At 39.7% G+C, this 21899-nt stretch overlaps 2 protein-coding genes across 6 annotated transcripts in view; one reads left to right on the plus strand and one right to left on the minus strand.

The window, feature by feature from the left end:
• Positions 1–21899, minus strand: part of frmd3 (FERM domain containing 3) — a 70659-nt gene that overhangs the window by 21222 nt on the left and 27538 nt on the right. Inside the window, exons 4-12 of one of the 5 annotated variants that reach the window (XM_037777113.1) lie at positions 21735–21813; positions 15206–15303; positions 12954–13077; positions 10831–10918; positions 8851–8939; positions 7458–7521; positions 7012–7047; positions 4193–4201; positions 2098–2186 (exon numbers count right to left, since the gene is read on the minus strand). In XM_037777113.1, coding sequence (XP_037633041.1) covers positions 2098–2186; positions 4193–4201; positions 7012–7047; positions 7458–7521; positions 8851–8939; positions 10831–10918; positions 12954–13077; positions 15206–15303; positions 21735–21813 — 676 coding nt within the window. Of the gene's footprint in view, positions 1–2097; positions 2187–4192; positions 4202–7011; positions 7048–7457; positions 7522–8850; positions 8940–10830; positions 10919–12953; positions 13078–15205; positions 15304–21734; positions 21817–21899 lie in introns of all 5 variants that reach the window. The other 4 variants (XM_037777112.1, XM_037777114.1, XM_037777115.1 and 1 more) reach the window with 4 other exon arrangements.
• Positions 17085–20047, plus strand: LOC119492580. The gene is made up of 2 exons (XM_037777117.1): positions 17085–17805; positions 17951–20047. Exon 2 carries the CDS (start codon positions 18029–18031, stop codon positions 19751–19753), a length of 1725 nt encoding a protein of 574 aa, XP_037633045.1. The 5' UTR covers positions 17085–17805; positions 17951–18028; the 3' UTR covers positions 19754–20047.

The raw sequence follows: 21899 nt of genomic DNA on the forward strand, positions 1-21899 counted from the left end.
ACTTATTTTTAGAGTGGCCTTTTTTCCATTTGACAAAACAATATATATCAGGGATCAGGGTCTCTCAAGTTGTCAGAGGAGAATTATGGATAGTTTAAGTCTTTAAATTGTTGGGATGTTTTGTTTAACTACGTAGTCAAGTCTGACAACTTCCTGTGTTGTTGTCTGACTATCATTAAATTGCTTTGCTGATTTTTCCACTGAACCCTGACTGAGGCAACAAGAACACTTATTTTATTTGTTCGCAACCTTGTCACAACCATGACCGCAGACAAGGTTTATTCTCCATTCGTCCTCTCACTTTCGCCTTCACCCCAAGCCTGTTTCCATTTCTGACGCACCCGCAGCGTCAATAGTCTCTGTGAATTCAGAGCGACGGCCTCGGAGCCATCAGCTGCTCCCCGGTGAAGGACAGCAGCATATTGTAGCAGAGCCACAGAGAGGCAGGAACATCAAAGAGTGATAATGTGCTAAAAATCATTAACAAGTGGGACATGAAGGAAAGCAGATTTCAGCCACTTGTGAGTGTGAAAAAGACAAAGGAAATGACAGAGGTATAAAACTAATTTAACCCTCTGAGACCCACAATAGACCCGTTTTTGTCTTTGTTATGGAGGTACAGGGGGTCTTTAAGGGGAGATAGCAGGTCAGCAGTATACAGTACGTCACATAGAAGTGGTGTACATCATCTGAAAGCTGGGAACCTGAAGATCAATTTGAGATGCAGCTCGGCACTGTGTGTCAAGTTCTTCTAGTCATTAATAAGATAAATAAAAAATAATTAATTAATCAATCAATTATTTAAAATTAATAAGAAAAGTGTATATGGGCTTAGAACATAATGATTGAACTATATTATGGCCATGCTCTATTATGTCTCATAAGTTGTTGCAGCAATCTTTGGGTTGATACCATTCCTTACACAGATTTAGTGCTAAATTTAACCTTTTTTTTTTACTAGTCGAGAATTGATAATAATGATCAATAATCCCTCCAAAATACCACATTAAGACACCAAGACCTTGAGGAACACCATAGAAAAAGCCATGCTATAATTTGGCATCAAAAACTTTTGACATTTGGAGATTTCTGCAAGAATTGCATTTTACGGCGATTAGATGGCGAGCACTTCTGTTCTGGAAACTGCTCAGAAACCCCCTTATTGTCAATCTACCTAGATAAGCCATCCATCCTCTGAATGCTCTAGGTCTCTAGTTTGTGGTTGTAAAGTTGATCTCACTACAATGAAATGGCTACTATGGGTAGTAACATCATCACACATTAATACAATCAGGCTCATTGGATCCACAAGAGTCTCAGCTTTACAGTGATGCCCAATTTATGTAATTCCAAGACTATTTTGGTACCCCAGTATGCAGAAATATTCAAATACATCATTTTAGAATGGGCGAAAATAACACATTTATACTGCATGCAAAAAAACTGCATGTTTTTTGCCCCAAACTGCATGTGATTATCATAAAGTGGGCATGTCTGTAAAGGGGAGACTGGTGGGTACCCATAGAACCCATTTTCATTAACATATCTTGGGGTCTGACGTCAAGGGACCCCTTTGAAAATGTCCATACCAGTTTTTCCTCGCCAAAATTTAGCCCAGCTTTGCAGCGTTATTTAGCCTCCTTCCCGACAAGCTAGCTGCGGGATCGCAGGATCGTCTGCGATCCCGACCAACTTGACTGTCTTTCAGAGGCTGTAGCAGGCTCGGTCTTAGAGCTGGAGTGAAGGTACAGATATCATATGAAACTGGAAAACCTAAAGAATCCATTAGTACCATGTCATACCTTGTCGGGACGTTAAAGAAGATTACATTTAAATATATTTAAAAACTGATCTAACAGTTACCAACTAGATCAGTGTCATATCGATATCTATTATATATTTACAATATATGATAATGTATCTATGTTAAACATCTTTGCATTTTTCCCCTATAAATATCAACTATTAATCTTCAGGTGGAAAGGACATTTAGGCATGGAAGAATACTCTACAGTCTCAAGTGTGTCTGAGTTCAAGAGCAGCTCAACACATTTCCTGGATATGTGTGTGTGTGTGTGTGTGTGTGTGTAGACGCACTTGTAAAAGGCTTGGTTCTCCACCCCGCACTTCCATAGGTGCTTACACGCAGCAGGGGTCGAGGTGTGAAATGTCAACACCAGTTTCTTCTGCACAGAAAAGGACAAAGACAGAGAGAGAGGATGAGAAATGAGATATCCAAAAGATGGGTGAATAAGGACAAGAGAAGTGCTGAACACGTTGAGAGGGAGCTGTGCAAAATGCTGACCTGCGGACCTGAACCCGTAAGCTTTGATGATGTAAGACAGATATAGTGATTTGGCCACAGTGTTCAGCAGTAAAAGGGCTTGTAGCTTGCAGAACACGGGTGTTTATGGACTAGGAGGAGGGATACATTCCTGTAAATGTCTAGTTTTCCGCCCTGTGTGTCTGGTGATATGAGATATCAGATCAATGCTGCTCAACAGCAGGGAGAGAGGAAACACTGAGATCAATAACATGAGAGTGCACTGATACAGTTTGTTCCCTTTCAGGAAAAAAGCCCCTTCGTCAGCCATATTGCTCAACACCCTCAGTGTCACACATCAGCTATATTAGGTATGTAGTTGTGACTTACACACATGTGCTGCAGTGGCCATGTGTGTGTGTGTGTGTGTGGTCATAGGTGTGTGAAAGTACCAGAACCACATGTTTAAATATTATTAACAAATTGTCTTTGATCCCACTTTGGCTGACATGCAAAAGTGCTTTTACAGCATCACAGAGTCCCCCGTGCAAATAAAAACATCTACAAAAAAATCCCCATAAAGTATCTTAAACTGTAAGGACCTACTTTCTGAAGCCAGCTTGCACACTGAATTTTACATCTATTTATCTAACCTTGATTCAGTCCTCACCATCAAGTATGGTGCTCCTTTTAATGTAGCTTCTATTGGTGTACTGTGTTCTTATTTGTTTATTTTATTGTGTCCTGTCTGATGTGTTGTGTTTTAATGTACCCTTTTTAATAGCAGTTTTTGCAAAGACAAATTTTTGCGTACAAAGTATTTTCTATTCTACTATACTCCATTCATGACATTTATGATGCTGATTTAACTGTTCCTAAACTACATGTACTACAGTATTACAGAGTATTTAGGAGTACTAATGGCATTTTTACAGAAATTTTATTATTTTATTATTTATTGTTTTGTTTTTTTTAAATTGTATGTATGAAATCGACATGCACTTGACATTTATCTTTGCTGCCTTCTTGGCCAGATCACCATCGCAAAAGAGATTTTATCTCGTTAAATAAAGGTTAAATAAGATATAATAACTTCTGTTCCTAAAACCTCAATCAATGGGATGCACTAATTTGCAAGCTAGTTTTCAACTGCCATCCCCCTGGTGTAATGTTAAAGCCGTTTAAATTAACCATTAACATTTTATTTCTAGGCTGGGACAACAATATGTAACTAAAGAAACAGGAGCTTGGGGAAAATTATACAAGTGTCGCAGTAATAAAGCCACAAAAAGAGTTGCCATCAGCTCAAAGTGGGACAGTTTAAAGTTAATGTGTTGCAGGCTACATAACAGAGGTGAGGGCAAAGAGTGAAATCATGCAGTGACCTGTCACACAGTGGAAGACTCAGACTACACATCAATACACAAATCCTGATAACATACAGTGAAAAATGTAAATATATACAGTATGTGTACACAAACACTCACACCCACACATATAAAGACACAGTCAACATGAACATCTTCTCAACACAATGTCTGACATTAAATACATGACATGAACAAAGTTATAGATTATGCATTTTAATGTTGCATAATCTATATTTTTGGGGGATAATGGAGCTATGAAGCTTATTCTGATAATGTGTGGTTAATGTGACAATTTCAATCATAGAGCAGAATATTTTTATTGACAATTACCCAAAATAACCGTTTGCACACATGAGCTAAACATAATTAAAAAATAATAATAAATAAATTGAATGAAATTACACAGATAATGTTTGTATAAAGTGATAAAACAAGATAATGAACACAGTGAATGATGGAAAAGGTTCCTCCAGTCATAAAGTGAGGTGAGGTGAGGGCAGGACTGTAGGGAGAGGCATCAAATAGTTTGGTGCTACTATTGTTACTTGTGTTTACTCACCAGTGATGACTATGTTTACACACAGAGAGAAGAGACAGAAACACAAAGATAAAACTGCATCTTCAGCCACTCATGAGTTGCCAAACAGACAGACAGACTGACAGAGTTAAGCAGAGATGAGAGAGCTGGTTTAAGCTTCTGTAATGGAGAGAAGAGTTATGATTGATTGATTGATTGACTGACTGATTGATTGATTGATTGGCTGATTGGTAGAACAAAGAGCAACCTGGCTATTTTCAAGGCACCTCTGACTGATTCAATATGATGGGTTAAAGGGTAACTTTGGTATTTGTCAACCAGAACGCTAACAAACGAGATCCTGCTAAGCGGTCCTCCGACGGTGGTTATCAACTCGGTAAATCAACCCAGGGTTTCTCCATCTGGCTACGAGTTCGTTCACATGAACGGAGCGGTGTTTGCAGCATCTGACCAATCACAGACATGGACAAGTCCACAGACTTGCAGACAGACAGGCAGAGCGGCACATTTTACAAAGGAAAAGCAAACCATATTAGACAAATACAAAGAAGTTAAACACATAATCCAGGCTAAAATTAACACAGTTGAAGCTGCTAAATGCAGGAAGGACAACTGGTAAAGGAAAAAACTCCAAATGTGTGAATGTGTAAATTAACAGACTTATTAATTTAACGGAATACTCAAAAGTCAGATATAGTCATCTAGATAGTTATAGCTATTAGAAGTGTAATAGATGAATGGATTACACTTCATTATGCCCTTTATCAATCATGTAGCATGTATGAGTATTTCAACCTTCTTACAGCTGCGCCCCCCCTCTCTGGCGGTGTGAAACGGACTCAAGAGCAAGTAAAAATATAAATATATAAACGTAATTCAAAGCGGTAAACACCTACAGCATAAATTCAGCTGTCCTTCCTGCATCTGTCAGTTTAAACTGTGTTGTTTTTAGCCTTTATGACTGTAATTTCTTCATATTTGTGTAATATTATCATACAATCTGCGCACCGAGCTTTGATTGGTCAGTAGGCGGTGCTTTTATACGAGTTGATCTCTTATCTGGAACATAACCTGCTCCGGAGCAGGTTAGCTGTTTAGCATTATGTTACCATGGCGATCTACCCCGGTAAGACGTGAACCACCATCGTAGGACGGAAAACCCAGGGTTAACCCTGAAGTTACCTCGCTAACGCCAAATCCTGCTTCGTAGAACAGGTCTCTGGACACTAACTGAATAATGGGGACAACACTTTTTTAAACTGGTCCAGTATTGAGCGAGAACGCTGTAACCAGCACTAGCGAAATGAACTGCGATGGCAAGTGAGCAGCGTCAACGCAAAGTTACGTTCTCTAAAAGTGAAGGGCTCAGATTGTTATTATAAGTGTCTGACAACATTATGGAAAGGACCTATAGAGGAATGTAACGTTTTTCCTTACATTTCGCTCGATCCAGTCTGTTTGTTATTAAGTCCAAGTCCTGCTCGAGGAGAAGTCTCACTGTGAAATCTGAATATCCGTATGCTCTGGCTCAAATAAAAACGGGTGGTCATCATATTCAAAGACTTCATCCACATTGTCGAAATCATCTAAATATTCTGCCATGACATTGAAAATCTTTTAGATAACAGTAAGCTATGCTTTCTGTACTGGCCGGCACTCGCGTTTCCACCATGGATGTATTCCACTGCTGTCTTCCGGCAACACGTCACCTTGCAATGTATTCTCATACAACAGTTCGTCTGATATCTTACAAAAAGTTATTTTCTCCAGTCTTTTCAAAATAAACTTCTGTCTTCATAGGAAACATCTTGGTTAGATTTAAGCAACAAAACTACTTAGATAGGTTTAGGAAAAGACTTTGGTTTGGGTTAAAATAACTCTCGAAGTGGTGTAACTTAAGTACGGAAGTTACGTGACAAATAAATCAACGTTGACTGGTTTCACACGGGGTACGAACAGCGGCCTCCTGGGAGAAAGTCTGGTGTTTTTGACCCACCCGTACACCCCGACCTCCTCCCTATGTGGTGTTCGCTGCTCTTTATACTTCCTTGTTCATAATTACGTGGATTACATACAAATTTATTCCGTGGGATATATACGAATTACAGTGCATTTACTATTCGTAGGTATAGCTACGAACGGTGTATGAGAACATCCTTTACCTCGAGAGATTTCAGAATGAGACTCTTTCCATAATGTTATCAGACACATAACAATAACAATCAGAGCCTGTCATGGAAAAAACAAGCACGTTTAGTGGACGTAAATTACGGTGTCGGCTTGCCCCAATAGCACCATATTGCAGCCCGTGAGCAGCGCTCTCCCTAAATACTGGACTAATTTCAGAAACTATTGTCCCTATTAGTCCTTTAGACACAAAAACATGGGAAAATAGGGTCCAGGTTGAAAATTACAGAAGTTACCCTTTAATGTGTGAGTAAAACAGCAACATGAGACACAATCAGCTGTGGTTGTTGCAAAAAATAAAGGTGGTATGCACATTTATGAGGCATAATGCACCAGAAATGCTCAGAATCGACCACAGCTCTGGACTGGATGACAAACATCGAGTGTACAGATGAAAGATGTGTCCCAAATGCAAGAAACCTGAAGTAGTTCATAATAATAATAATAATAATAATAATAATAATAATAATAATAATGTAATTCGTTTTCAGTCAGTATTTGCCGTCTTTGTCAGTTTCAAGGAGAGATGTCATATAATTTATATTTGTCAAAGATGTTGGACGTGTCCTAACATGGATGTAGTGAAGGAGTCTCATATTTGGGCCACAGTGGACACATGATGTGAGTGAGGAGTTTAGTCGTAACACACCCACCATCCTGTTACAGTGAATCCTGCCTGTTAAGGAGATCTGAAACAGCGACACACACATATACAGTGTGTGTGATGGTGGACAGGATTACATAGACAAACAGTACAGTTTCATAGCACATTTATCTGATGTAACCATTACACAGATGAGGAAAGGGAAAGTAGGAAGGAGGAAAGAGAATAAAGAATGTACAGTACACTCGGAGGTAAACTAACAACACTGAATCCAAATGAACACGGATGGTAACTGTGCATCTACATGGAAGTCATGGTCTTTTGTTTTTCCAGAAGTACTGAACTGTTAAAGGTTGGGATCTAACAGGGCAGCATGATGATGACTACCAGACTACACTCATCATCGTGATGGAGGAAACTACACACAGCATATTGTATTCTTCATGATTGCCCTTTAGAGGAGAGAGAGCACGCAGGACGAGACACTGCACTCACCTCTTTCTGGATCCCGATGACGTAAAAGGTTTTCCCTTCGAACTTCAGCTTGCTGACATCAGCCCTGCAAAAAAAACATGGTATTATGACTTAAAAATATCTACATGATCACAGTTTAAGACAGGCTAAATGATGAAAATTACATTTGATTTAACAGCTGAGAAAAATAATCGAATTCTTAAAGATACGTTTAAAGGTGGTGCAGTATGATTATTTATTATTTGTTAAAGCTGTGTTAAAGTCTTTAAAGTTATGACATATGGTATGCTACAAACAGTGAGCTTGTTTGCATTTTCACCTAATAACAGTGACGGGAAGTACATTTATTCATGTACTGTACGGGCTGGTTATTTACATTTCAGAGAGGTAAATATTGTTCTTTTTTACTCCACTACATGTATTTATTTATTTATTTTAATTTTAATTTCAGATTAAAATTTTTGTCAAAGTATAATCATCTTATTAAATATGATGCATTGTTATAGATTAAACTTAACAACAATAAATAAAGTAGATAGAAATATGCATTTTGAATAATCTAACAATATAACATTTATAACAGTACAACACACTAAAAGAGGACTTTCTGAGTACTTTTACTTTTGATACGTTAAGTATATTTAGCTGTTAATTCTTATACACTCTTATTTAAGTAAAACTGTGACTGCGGAGGTATTGCTACTTTTACTTGAGTAAAGGATCTTTACTTTACTTAGTAAAGGATTTTTAGTTTTTACTATATGGTGTACCAGAGCACTTTATTGTGTACCAAACAGTTACAATGTACAGCCAATAAAAACATTGCCAGATATTGCTAAATTTTCTCACCAAAATCCTGCAAGAGAGTTATCAAATGATTGAAACAAAATAATCTCAACATGAGGAGTGTTTGAGTTTGACTTCTAATGTATGTTAAAAAGCATAATATTGGAAGTTATCATCTTATGAATCATATGCACAGTAACTGATTTGTTCAGCGTACATGGGAACAAAACTCTGCCACAACTTAAAGGGACTCTATGTAGGAATCAGAAATTGCTTGTTAACAGCGACACCTGTGGCCGTTAAGTCAACCACAGTCAGCGTCCTGTTGCTCGCGCTTGCGCTTGAGCTCGCTCTACATAGACATGAACGAGCATCGGTCAAAACAGTGAGGCGACACACATCAGCTAAAACCACAATATCACTCTATATTTCACCTGCTTAGTTACAGTTACAAACAGTCCCTTTAAGTCAAAAGCCATCATTTTTTATTGCTCTATTAAATATCATATTCAGCTCCATTTGAGATGAAACAGAGTGAGAGTGCGTTATAATTAGATTTGATAGCGGCTACACATTTAATTTCCATGCTTACAGGGTTTATTATCAAGAATTGTGGATAAGTGTGTACCATTTGAGGAGGTGGATCCTCTTGTTTCCCTGGAAGACCACAAAACCTGTGGCTGTGAACCCGAGGAATGCTGTGGAGCCTGTGAAATCCTGCAAACACACGCACACACACATACACACACATGCAGAGTGAGAGGCAGCACACGGCACTACGGGATACAGGTGGATTAACAGCAGGGAGGCAAGTGGGCCATCGATAATCTCCATGGAAATGGCGCCTACACAAAATCACTTGTTTGTTTCAAACTTCAACCCCTTAATTGGCAGTAACTGGCATCAAGAACGAGGCAGAGAAAATATAGTGAGGCAAAATGAAACCAATAACATCTCCAGAGTAAGAGCAGAACACAATATGTTCCTGTCACTCTACCACACCGTCCTTTCCTCTGCTGGTGTGCCTCTCTGTATCTCTCTGTAAATCTCTCCCTCTGTGTTCCCAACAGTTTCTCTGATTCTTGATCTACACAGAGCAGCATGTGTGTGACTCAATAACAGCCATTCCCAGAAAACCAAATTAAAAACAGCCCCACTGACGAGAGCGGAGCAGATAAAGGGGATCCTCTCCAACAGACAGAATTGAAATATCTAGTTAATCTGCTCAGCATGCGTTGATATGCCTGTCCATGTGAGGGTGTCCCTATTTCACACTCTGACTGGGTGGAAGATGAACAGAGAGGGCTGAGCGGATAGCGAGATGTCAAATATTACTTTTCTTTATCAGATTCAGCCTGTTTCATCTGTCACAACTGTACAAAAGAAACACGAAGAGAAAAGTGCAAGCAGTCAGTATCACAGCAGAAAGCAAGGTGCACATCAAAGAGTCAAAAGAACCTCAACACTTACTAATAAAATTGAGTCAATAATATTGACTTGCTGAAGCCATGATGTTCTCTAACTAATCAATATGATTATTGATTCCTGGAAGTGATGGTTTCTCTGCAGACCAGATTTCTTCTGTTTACCAAGATAATGCTGCCAAATGTAAACTATCGGCTGACTTCCTTCACTCGTCTCACCTCTGTCTCACCCATTATTAGTCCTCTCAGGTTTGCTTAAAGGCTGCTGTTGGTAAATCATGTGTATAGTCGTCCGTTTAATATGCAAATTAAGGGAAAACAAGCAAAGGGTAAAGAGGACAGGAGTCGCTCTCTCCACTGAAGCCAGAATTTGTATTTCCGCATAACTGCATGAACAACTTTGGTGAGTATTACGTCTGTAAATGAAATGGCTCCAACTGAAATAAGCTTTTCATCAATAATGATGCCAAAATTATGCTTTGTTCACTATTGGCTCTCAGACCAACAATAAAAAACATAAACTTCAGAGTGACAACGGAAAGCACAACTTCGTATTTAAGAAATGACAGAGTAAAGAAATCATCCTGAACATTTACTGTAACTGTTATAATAACTATTATAACCCTAACCAGGAGTTTCACTATCACATTTTAACTGGTTTGTTTAAGACAGGGACAGTGTACAATACATGTATTGCCCCAGATATAGCACAATGCTAGCTTCCATCTGTTGTCTGTCTTTGAACCATTTTTTAACATTAGTTTTAAAATTTTAGTTTTTACAAAAAATTTACAAAATTATGTTAAAAGCTAGCATATCCGTATTGTGCCCTGATTTTATAGGGTTTTTTTTAGAGCATAATCCTTTTTCTCATAAGGTCCTATATCTGCTCAGTTAGACATGATGACATATGATGAGAGCAACTGCCACAAGGACTTTGTCCATTAATAAATGGGTATAAATTATTAGATAAAATCCATTAGGTTTAAAGGCATTATGTTTCTGTTTATTTTATACATACATACAGTACCTGGTGGACACAGAAGGTGGAGGCTTTCTAAGTGAGATGTAAATAAATTGTAAATTGTAGCAACATTAATAAAGACCATTTTTCACCAACTTGTCAATATCAACAGCACCAGGCCTCAGCAGCCAGTCTGGCATTGAGTCTCCACTAATGTTACCTTGCATGGGTGAGGGTCAACTCCATACGTCTCGAGGCTGTGAGCCCTTTGGAGCATGTTCAACTCTGCAAACGAGGCTGACTGGCCCCTAAAAGAGAGGAGAGGAGATAAGAAGAGAGAAGTTTATTTAGGAGCTTATATGTTAGCATTTGTCCCTGTATGTTTGGTTGTAAACACTGTACAGGTACATCTTTGTGCTGATTGAATTAATCTTGTTTTGTTCCTCCATGAATAAAAAATGTCAGTTATAGTCTACAGTTACAATACAATTTTCACTATTTTGTGTACATACAATAGCAGCAAGGCCTAAATATGAACTATGAATTACGTTCATGTCTTATGTGTCTTCTTTCACAGAAACTGAGGGAAATGCCAATGTGCCTGCGATGGATATTGTTGTGGTATTGTGCAACGTACAGTAGAAACACATTTTAGCAAGTTATTACATTTGGCCCCGTTTCTGATAATCTGTTTAAAGGTACAGTGTGTAGGATTTGGCGGCATCTAGTGGTGTGGTTGCAGATTGCAACCAACTGAGTATCCTGCGGTAACGTGAGCAGCAGAGTGAAAAACTGTGGTAACGCCGTTCACCTCGCTCAGAGGCCATCCTTACCATAACAACATTATACTTTAGGAGCAACGGAAGTCAGATGGCAGCCGGCGGTATCAAGGTTTTTTACACTCTGCGGCTCATGTTTGCCACAGTTTCACAAGCCTGTCGGAGAACTACAGTGGCCTTAAGTTAACTACAGCTAGTGTTTGGTTTGTCCATGTAGAAATTTGGCGGAGCAACATGGTGGACTCTGTGAAGAGGCCCTCTCCTTACGTAGATATGAAGGGCTCATTCTAAGCTAACTAAAACACAACGATTCTTAGTTTCAGGTGATTATACACTAATGAAAACATGGCTATGAATATTATATTATATTTCTTCTAAGAGATCCCCTGAAATGTTACACACTGTTCCTTTAATATTTTGCAGAGACAGTCATATTAAGAGGCCAAGTGTTTAGCGGGAGCGTTGAAGCTTTAGCTAATTTTTTCAAAGTGCTGCAAAGTCAAGAAACTGAGTGATGTACACTGATACTCATCCTGACACCAGACAAATAAATCAACACTATAATTTTACACACACAGATTTGTCCATATGCACATAGAGAAAAATGTTAACTGCTTGAAAATACAACTCACAGACACACACAGTTCACCCAGCCCATGTGTAAATCACCTAAAGTGTCTTTCTACGGCTCGGTAGTGATCTACATGCTGTTAATCCTGTCCGTCAGTCCCATCAGGGCACACAGAGGGCATTTGGCATCATCTGTCTCTGTGCTGTGGGAAATGAAGGATTTGTCTTTGATGTTTCTATAATCGCTGTAAGTGTGACGGTCACAAACCCAACAACATCACTCATGAGCTGCAGCGATGATACAAATAAACACCCCGAGGGAGGGGGTTATGAATAGATTACTGTCTATCATGTGATCGTATGAGTAAGGAACTTATTCGTGCAGAGGACAGAGTGACACTAAAAATGTGGTATCAGTTTCAACATATTTTTATTCACTTTCATCATTATATTTATGCAGCAACCTCTGCGTGTATTAATCTTCTCTCCTTTAAATTCAGCTTTTTCCTGAATTTAATTCCACATCCAACTTCTCTCCTTGTTCATTATCTTATAGATATTTATTGTGTCTGAGTTTTCAGGTACATCCAGCTCATTTCAGTCCATCCATCCTCTATAAGGTTGACTTTCATCAAAATGTAAATTCTGAAAATCCTGTAGTAGCAAGCAAGCAGTGTCCAAACTAAGCTGGAAATAAATAATTCATTCTCATTCCTCTGCAAATTAATTTCAGTTTCTATTTACTTTCAACTGAATACCTTCTGCAATGCAATGCACCACAAATCTCAAGGTATCATCAAATTTTGTCTCTAGCCAGAACATCAGAAAGCGCTTTATTGTCTGCAGCAGAAAATTGTCTCCACCGCCTGTTTTGAAAACACAGATCACAGGAGCGAACATCCACGGCTGTCATCAAAATCAAACCGATAACAAAGACGCGGCTCCAGACAACAAACAACCCCACCAGACACACACACAAACACATCTGTTTTACCTGAGCTCGTTCTTGTGTATTTCAATAATCTTCCTCTCCAGTTTGAGGGACTGTTTAGGGAACAGCTTGAAATCTCTGATGTAGTCAGACGGATGCTCCTCTGGGTCGTAGTCCCCGAGCTCAGCTGAAGACAGAGGGTGACATCAGTGTGACAACGGTCTACAAAACAGCTTAAGCAGTTTAGAAAATGTGTTATGTATCTGTTATTCATCATTTTCAAGCAATAGCAATTCAACATGCTCTATAAATGCTGTTCTTTTGACATAACATTTTGGGAAATACATTGATTCGCTTTATGGTACAGAGTTAAATCAGAAAATTCTCTTCCCTATGATTGAGACCACTTGTATTATTTCTAGTATATGTTTCAATTTTAATTGGACGTAGTGTATTTGTACAGACTGATAGACTTATGGCATATGAGATGTATTTCTCTCCACAAGTTAAAATGTATGACATCATAAAGTTTGAATTGTGTAAACAGGAGTGACTACTAACAGTTAATTTGTCCATTTGTACATGGTGCTTTGTACTTGATGTCACTGAGCTCGGTACTTATGAGATGACTGAAAACATCTTGTTTGAAGCATTGAGTATTTGACATAAAATTTATAACGCCTGTTTTATCTTTAGTTTGGGATTTATCCTATAATTATTATCACTGTCAACTATTCCTTAAAAATCTAAATTAACCTATTTATGTCATCAGTAAATTTGCAGGTTGCTCGAGCCCAGATGAAAGCTTAAAGAGAGAACATTTTCATAATCTTTTTATTTCCACAGGAGAATATACTCATAAGCAGCGGAGATAACCCCAATAGATAAATATTCCCCTTATTGAATCCAGTACAAAGCCCAAACAGACACTAATTTCTCCTTTAAATCCGTTCTTAATTAGCAGTCATAATAAAGGTTAAATCCGAAACTTGCCTGGAGTTTAATTAAACAGTAATCCTCAACCTATTCTCCAGCTCTGTAATCAACACCCTGATAAAGTGGGACAGGGACCTGCCCTCGTTAATCAGAGCAGCCAATGATACGCTGCCGACGCAGTCTGGGTGGAGATAACTCAGCCAGTCATGCTCGGCTCTCTGGGGAGATGAGCCAATCACAGAGTGTTTGCACACTCCACACATTTGTGTATCAGCCAGAGGGGTTCATTCATATGATACAGCTCAGCTAATTCCACTCTTAATCCATATTAACGCAAGTGGCTCCGCACTGTGATTCAACATTAAACTGCTAATTAACTAAAGAAAATAATCGTTGTTATTCCTTTTCCAAGCGGTCCATATACATCTGGCTTGCATCTTTAAATGTGGGATTACAACACCAGTCTGATGACTCCAAATGTAGCCAGTTAATGAGGCAGAGACCAGACAAATGGAGCTTTTCCTTCAGACGTAACCTTGTTATATTACGTGTTAAAGGGACAGTTCACCCCAAAATCAAAAATACATATTTTTCCTCTTAACTGCAATGAAATTTATCAATCTAGAGTGTCGGAGATATCGGCCAAAGAGATGTCTGCCTTCTCAAATATAGAATGTGAAGCTAACTGAACCAACCAACAAAGCTAAGGTTAACTATATAACCTGTTTAGATTGAAGAATACAAAATAAAATGAAATATAGTCAACATATCAGACCAAACACATGATCAAAATGCTGTTTAACGATGACATACTGTAAACTTTGAAGATTTCTTATTACATTTCACAAAGTTAACACAACGTACCTCAAATTACAAAAAACTAAAAATGCCAGAGTAAAAAAAACTAAATCAAATAAAGTTGGATTAGCATAATCAGATATTTACCAATCATTCTAAACTGCATACTAGTTAACTCTGAAACACATACCGTTCTTAAATAAAACAAAGTAATGCCTACATTCATAAAGGATTAGCAGGTGTAATATGATGAATCCCTAAAACCTACAGCAACGTCCTGTTCAATTACTGAACACACAGAGCAATAACCTGAATTGAAACTAAAATTACACTATTGAAAAATGTGATACAAGCAGTATGACTCTGCCAGGGACCATCGCTAATGTCATGTTTACATCAACCACTGGAAACTGCACCATTTAAGTAATGTTTGCACTGTGTTCAAAGCAGTGAAAAACCCTGCTCATATATACATATTAAAATACAATATAACAATTTTCAGTAGGAATTCAACAGTAACATGCTAAATCACCAGTAGGTTCACTGTCAGTGAATTTAAAGTGGTTGTCACTAGGCCTCACCCTGTATGATGCAGGCTCCCAGATATGCAGCTTCAGCAAAAGGACAGAGGAGACGACCGTGGTAGATGTCTCTCTTCAACTGGAGGTACAGGAGGTACCTGGACACACAGACACACACAGTTAGTAAGAAAGAAAGAACTGACAATGCCACTTAACCTAAATGTGCTTTACATTTGTTACTCACATAGAAAGTTTATTTGGTCCACAGTAAGGCAGTGTTTGGCTGCAAAATGTCTGCACTACTGAAGTAATGTGTAGAAAATGTCATGTCCGATACAGTAATCGGTAGTGTTGTCTCATCATCATAACATCAAGTTATCTTTGCATTAAATATTTCCAGATGTTTAACGGTAAAATTCATAAAACCAATACAGTTTTTGATTCCATGATAATCTAGCTGTGTTACCATGGCAATTAGGGAGAGCATTGCTATGGAAACAACTACCATACAGCAGCAACTGGTACTGTAGTTACTATGGAAACGGCTTCAATGGAGGCAAGTTTAGGCATGCTGCTGACACGCTGATTTGTCTCGTGTTACCAAGGAGACAAGAAATGACAGTGGTGCTGAAACTATGGGGACATGTGTTGCCATGGATACAGATGAGTTTCCAGGGGAGACCGTCAACTGACTTATTAAACTTGTTTTCTAACTCAGGCAGCAGATGGAAAGCATGAAAGATTGAATGGAGCGAGAAGCCTGCTGCTGCAGCTAAATAGTTTTATTTATAGAGTCGGTCTGCAGCCGCATGGAGGTTCTTCAAATTGGCCTAAAAACACAGCGATCTTTATTTACATGACCCTCTCAGTTGTGTTTAATTGAATCATTCTCTATTGTCTTTGTCGCACGCAGAGATTCCTCTCTCCATCTTCTCATCTCAAAGTCTCGTTTAGTCTAGTTTTATGTATCAGGAAGTCCTTCATCTGTAACTTATCTGTGTTTCTATTTTAATCAATTACTACAGCTGTCATACTGACTACAAAATGTCAAGTCTCATAAAATCAATTCCATCTTCCCAACTTGTCAGTTCCTCTAACTTTAACTCTTTTATGTCACTTTATAACACCTTACTTTGAAAAAACACCTTCTTTCACTCTCATCTTCTTTTCTCACCTCTCTCCTCTTGTCTCTTCTTCTCCCACTGGTTTTATTATTCCCATTCTCATTTACTGCACGAGCTTTAACTTGTATAGGTCAGCAGTGCTTTGACTGCCCGCTATGGGAGCAGGTTACATCCATACAGTACACTTTTACTGCTGAGCTAATGCTCGATTTGATCAAAAAACAAGCTATAGTTATATAGAAAGACAATTCTGCAAAATCTTGGATTACATTCAATGCTGACATTTTTTAAATTCTCTTTCTACAATATCATCAATACATAAAAAAGTGCTCTCTGCGTTAGCATTGATGCAGAATCACCTAATATGATTAATATAAATACTGGGTCGCTTTTTTTCATCTCTGGGGGAAAAAAAGTTGAGGAGGAAAAAGACTTCAAATCACATCCTGCAAACTGGAGCACATGCAGCATACACGCACATTAGCATAATAGTTTTATGGATTTTGATGATGAAAAAAAATCCCTCCCAAAAAAAGCTTAATATTGAGCCCTTCATTGGATTTCATCACTGACTGCAGTTTCTTCTAAACTTTCCAAACTCAGCTCCACTTTAGTTTCTATGTCCACTCGTCAGAAGCAATGTAGTGTAATGGTGCTACTTGAGGACTCTGAGATGAGGTTGTTTTTCCTTAAAGACAAGCTTATGAAAATAAATGGACACATGAAAAAGGAGAGTTGGGTGTAAAAAAAAAAAAAAGGATGATAAATGAAAAATCTAGAGAGAAATGACAGAAACTGAAGGACAACTCAAGGAAGGAGGAAGCTGAGAAACAGAGAGGAAAGTTTTAATGACATTGATGATGTACAAAAACACCTTTAAGTAATAAAAGTTGAGGGGGGACAGGATGAGTTGAGAGATGTGGAGAGACACCTGCGGGAGCAGAGTAGGAAGAAGGAGGACAGAGAGAGATCAGCAGAAGGGAGGGAGGAGACACCTCAGGGATGAAACTATAGAGAGACGGAGTGGAGAGATCTGGAGAGGATGGAAGAGAGAAAGATGGAAAAGCAGGGATGGAGAAAGGAAAGAGAGAGATGGTGAGACATGACAGCTCAGATGGGACGGAGAACACGAAAACAGAGTCCCTGCTGAGTGAGCATCTCTAATTATCACTATGCCTGAGAGAAGGTGCGTGTGTGTGTGTGTGTGTGTGTGTGTTCACGTGTGTGTGTGTGTGTGTGTGTGTGTGTGTGTTCAGTGTGCACGTGTGTGTGCAGGTGTGTGTTTGGGTGACATCACAGCAGTGGTGACATCACAGCAGTGGTGACATCATCAGTGCATGGTGACATCACCAGATGGAACACTGTGATAGATTAAAGGAGTGGTGACATCAGTTGTGACATCTTAAAGGAGCAGTGACATCATAAAGGAGTGACATTCAGGAGAGAGTCCCAGAATCACCCAACTGTAGTTGAATCTGAAGACTCGATCAGACGAAACACATCGACTGAGAGAAGCAGTTGTCTCAAGAGAAAGAGGTATGAATTTTATGGATGCATTGCTTTAGATTAAACCTCCCAACAGTATATGAAGCAGTTAAAATTAGCCTCAACATTTAAATGCAGTTTACATGTTAGTTAATAATAATTAGGGCTGCAAGTAACGATTATTTTCACTCATCAGACTATCTACTGAGAGAAGCAGTAAATTTCTCTCCAAAAACCACGAAGCATCGACAAGAATTGACGGTAAATCAGCATCATGGTATTATCAAGAACTTCCCAGCCAGAAGCCATCATGCCCGAGTTCAACGTCCGTCGCGCTGTTTCCAAGCTGCTCAACTCCTTCTTTAAGGGGATGACGGCGGATCAGTGGGGATTTTTGAAATCCGGCAGCCCCGACGACGCCACTATGACCATGATGGGAGAGTTGCTGTTGGACATGACAGCGGCCTTGACAAAAGCTTTCCTGAAATCTCTCGGGAGCAGGACCCTGACGTCTGAGGACGATGTCCAAATCAATCTGGGCGACACCATCTCTCAGGGTTTTGCCGAAGCTCTGGGCATCGACGTCTCGGTTCAGTGTCCAAGCTCCAAAAGCTTGACGACATTGATCTCTGAAGAGGTTTTGGAGAGCGTCCGAAGTGCCCTCTCCAGCCCCGAGGGCATAGTTCAGCACCTCACTCCTCCCAGCAGACTCAACAGCATGATTCTGCACGCCTGCAAAATGTGCCAGGCGTTCATCAGCAAGATGAAGTCGGTGTTCTCGCCTCGACCGCGCAAGCAGAGGACCATCTGCGAACAATCAGATGTGGAACCGGAAACCTCAGACGCCGAAGACCGCCATGCGGCGACGCCTTCGTCAGATGTCGTGATTGCGACGAAAATCATCATCAAGACGCAGTTGAACGTCATCACCGAACCTCTCTTGGTTGACGTGCCCGACTCCGAGTACATGCTGCTGCAGTCTCAAAACTCTCGGGAGATTGAAGACGTCGCGGAAGAAATCGCTCGGAGTATCGCCAAAGATGCTGTAAGACCGACTACGTCGGCGCAGAAGAGCAAACGCTCCAAGAAAAGCATCGGAAGCAAAATTAAGAAGCTTTTGGCAAAGTGCTTTGCCAAAACGTGCATCCATCGCATCGTGGCACAGATGAGGAAAAGATTCCACCGGGGCTCCAAAGTTCACAGCCGGGAGTCGGCAAAGTCTCTCAGAAAGAAGATTAACGATCTGATGAAACAACCAGAAAACCGCGATCTTCTGGGACTCGGCGCTCCAGTCATAAACATTCCCCCCGGTCGAGTCTTGGAGTTCACAAAGGTCTTAAGTGATCTCCTCTACACACACATCACCAACGGGCCAGAGATCATCCCCGAGCCGGTGATACGTGCCAACATGCGCGCTGACTTGCAACGGAAGGTGCTCGGTTTCCTGTGTCTGGCCAGATGGTGGCAGATCTTTCAGTCCAACGACCTCGTTGACAATATGAGACACGCCATACTGGGGACCAAGCCCAGGGCCAGGAAACCTTTGGCAATCGCTGCACCGCCTGCCCCGATATCCGTGATGAAGAGTCGTGATGACTCTGCACGGCAAGCGCGGATCGAACAAAAAAAAAACTGCGTTGAGTTGATCTTGGAGAGGCTGGTCACGCGGATCTTCAAGAAGGCAAAAGTGACCTGGACCCTTTCAAACGTCCATGACATCATCCAGCGCCTTTTTGAACGAACGTGGGCCGAAGTCGAGGGTCTCGATTTCGATTCCAGCCCAGAAACATTGGAAAACCTCGTAAAGGCCATTTACCGGGACCTGATTAAGACGTGGGGCAATGCGATGTGGGTGCTGGTGTCCTTGAAAGGGGGTCAAGCGGCTGTCGGAGAGCGTATCGCCTCCGCCGTCAAAGATCACCTGATGGCACCACCGAGACAGAGGTGCTGCATGTGCAGGTGCTTCTATTCTATGCTCACCGCCATGACGAGGTGGTAAAGTGGTTTGTGGGTTTTCTCCGGGGGCTCCGGTTTATCCCACATATAGTGAATAATCGGACTTATTCTATAGATAAAAAATGTCTTCAATGTGTCATTCATCTTGAAGGAAAAATTGCCTTTTTCCTTCAGAATGAATGCGAGGGCTTGAGCTCTCAGTGCCACCGCAGTAGTCAGTGTTGTCTACTGTTGTGGAACGCACGGGTTCGATCTGGGTGATCCAGTTCTCCCACAATCAGTGCATAATAATGAACATCTAATTAAATACAATAAATAATAATATAAATAAATAATATGAATTCATTTCTGCTCATTTCTCTCATCATTTGCTGTAAATATTCAACTCAGACTGAAGTTCTGCTGATTCAGTGAATTTTTATAAAGTGCAAAAATAGAGTACAAAGAAAAGTGTGTTTTGCACACTCTCTTCCATCATATACACTAATCTTAATTATTGCTAATTTTAATGAGTTTACCTGCCTGACTGTAAACATGTAGAGAATTATTGTAAAGGAGAATCAGGTTTCTTGTCTGTATTAGCTCACAGTCTGGAAATAGCTATTAATATTTAAAACCACGTCTATTCCTGACCGATCAGGACTGTTGTAATTAAAGATCATTAAACCTTATTTATTATGTTTATATATTTATTTACTGACACCTTCACTGTAAGGTGTATTCAGACATATCACAATGATGGTGTATTGTTTTACTAGAAACATAAATGCACTCTTGTTCAATGACAATAAATGAGGTTATTTTAGGGGGACGTGTGTTTTTAAGTGTAAAGATAACTCATTAGTTTGTTCAATAAGCCTATAAATATGGGGGACACCACGGCTGTCCACATTCTGCAGACAGGTTCAGGTGAGTTTACCAGGTCAAAAAGTGACTGTGAGAGAGCTGGAAAGCATCTCCATCACTCTAGGTGGAGGGAGCACACACAGTGACGGTGTAAAGATGGACAAAACGTGTGTGTGCATGTTTGTGTGTATGTGTGTGTGTGTAGTGTGAGCACGTGTGTGCGAGTAGTACGCACGTGTGTGTGAGTAGTACGCACGTGTGTGTGCACGTTTCTGTGTAGTGTGCATGTGTGTGTGTACATGTTTGTGTGTGTGTGTGTGTGTGTATGTGTGTGTGTGTTTGGTAGGAGGAGGATTATCATAAAGTTTGTATAAACTAGCAGTTATTCCACAAGTTGGACTACAAGAAAGTTTTTAAAACAGAAATGTGTTTTTTTCATTCATCTACCAAACAAAGGTTGTTTTAATAAAGAGCATCAATGCATCTGCAGTGCAATATACTGTATCACAAAGGAGGCTATTACCTACTTTAAAAGGTGTACAGGTGATAGCCAGCAGCCATGTTAAGTAGTAACACTCATTATGCACTAGAAAACTACTGTACACTGTTGGATGGATGAAGTGAAAGACAACTTTGCTATTGTATATTAACATGAACTCCCAATGAAGTCATTACCGCCTGACGAAGCTGCAGTATTTCTGAATCTATCTAGAAAGAATCTATTTTCTAAAGGCTAAAGAAAGAGAAGAAAATGGAGCCCTGCAATATGGTGAAAATTAGACAATCCTACAATCAGAATCGTGGTGGCAAAACTTAGATATTATGTGTCAGGGATCTTACTTTTTTTATGACAGCAAATCAATTCAAAAGACTTTTTGAGTCTCTGCTGTGGCTGTCACCGACATAAACGTTATTTTTGTTCTTTCAACAGGCCTGGGGTATAGTGTTAGCAGACCAACCAAAGGTGTCTGAGACAATCAACCACCCTCTGGGAATATTTCTGTGCCATTAATTAGCTCTTAAAACTACCATCAAGCTATTGAAATTGAGATTATATAAAGGTAAGAAAGCTGCTCTCAAAGAAGGAAAAAAGAGAGAGGCCTGTCTTGTTCATTTTTACTCTTTCTCTATTCCTCCATCATTCATGAACCATCCATTATGTGTGTTAGTTTTTTTACCTGGTGAGCTCCTCCTTGATTTTCATCGGCTCGTGGGGATAAAACTTGACGCGGAAACACATCGTGTACGGCTGCAGAGCTGCTGAAGACAAGAGAAGAAAGTTTAGAAGAGAAGAAGAAAGGGAGTTATTGGAGACATAAAGTAGTTTGAGAAGAAGCAGAAGA

This window comes from Sebastes umbrosus, chromosome 8 (assembly GCF_015220745.1).
Source record: "Sebastes umbrosus isolate fSebUmb1 chromosome 8, fSebUmb1.pri, whole genome shotgun sequence".
NCBI lineage: Eukaryota > Metazoa > Chordata > Actinopteri > Perciformes > Sebastidae > Sebastes > Sebastes umbrosus.

Excerpts from the sequence above, each read along its gene's own strand:
- LOC119492580 (XM_037777117.1), top strand. The coding sequence starts at position 18,029 with ATGGTATTATCAAGAACTTCCCAGCCAGAAGCCATCATGCCCGAGTTC.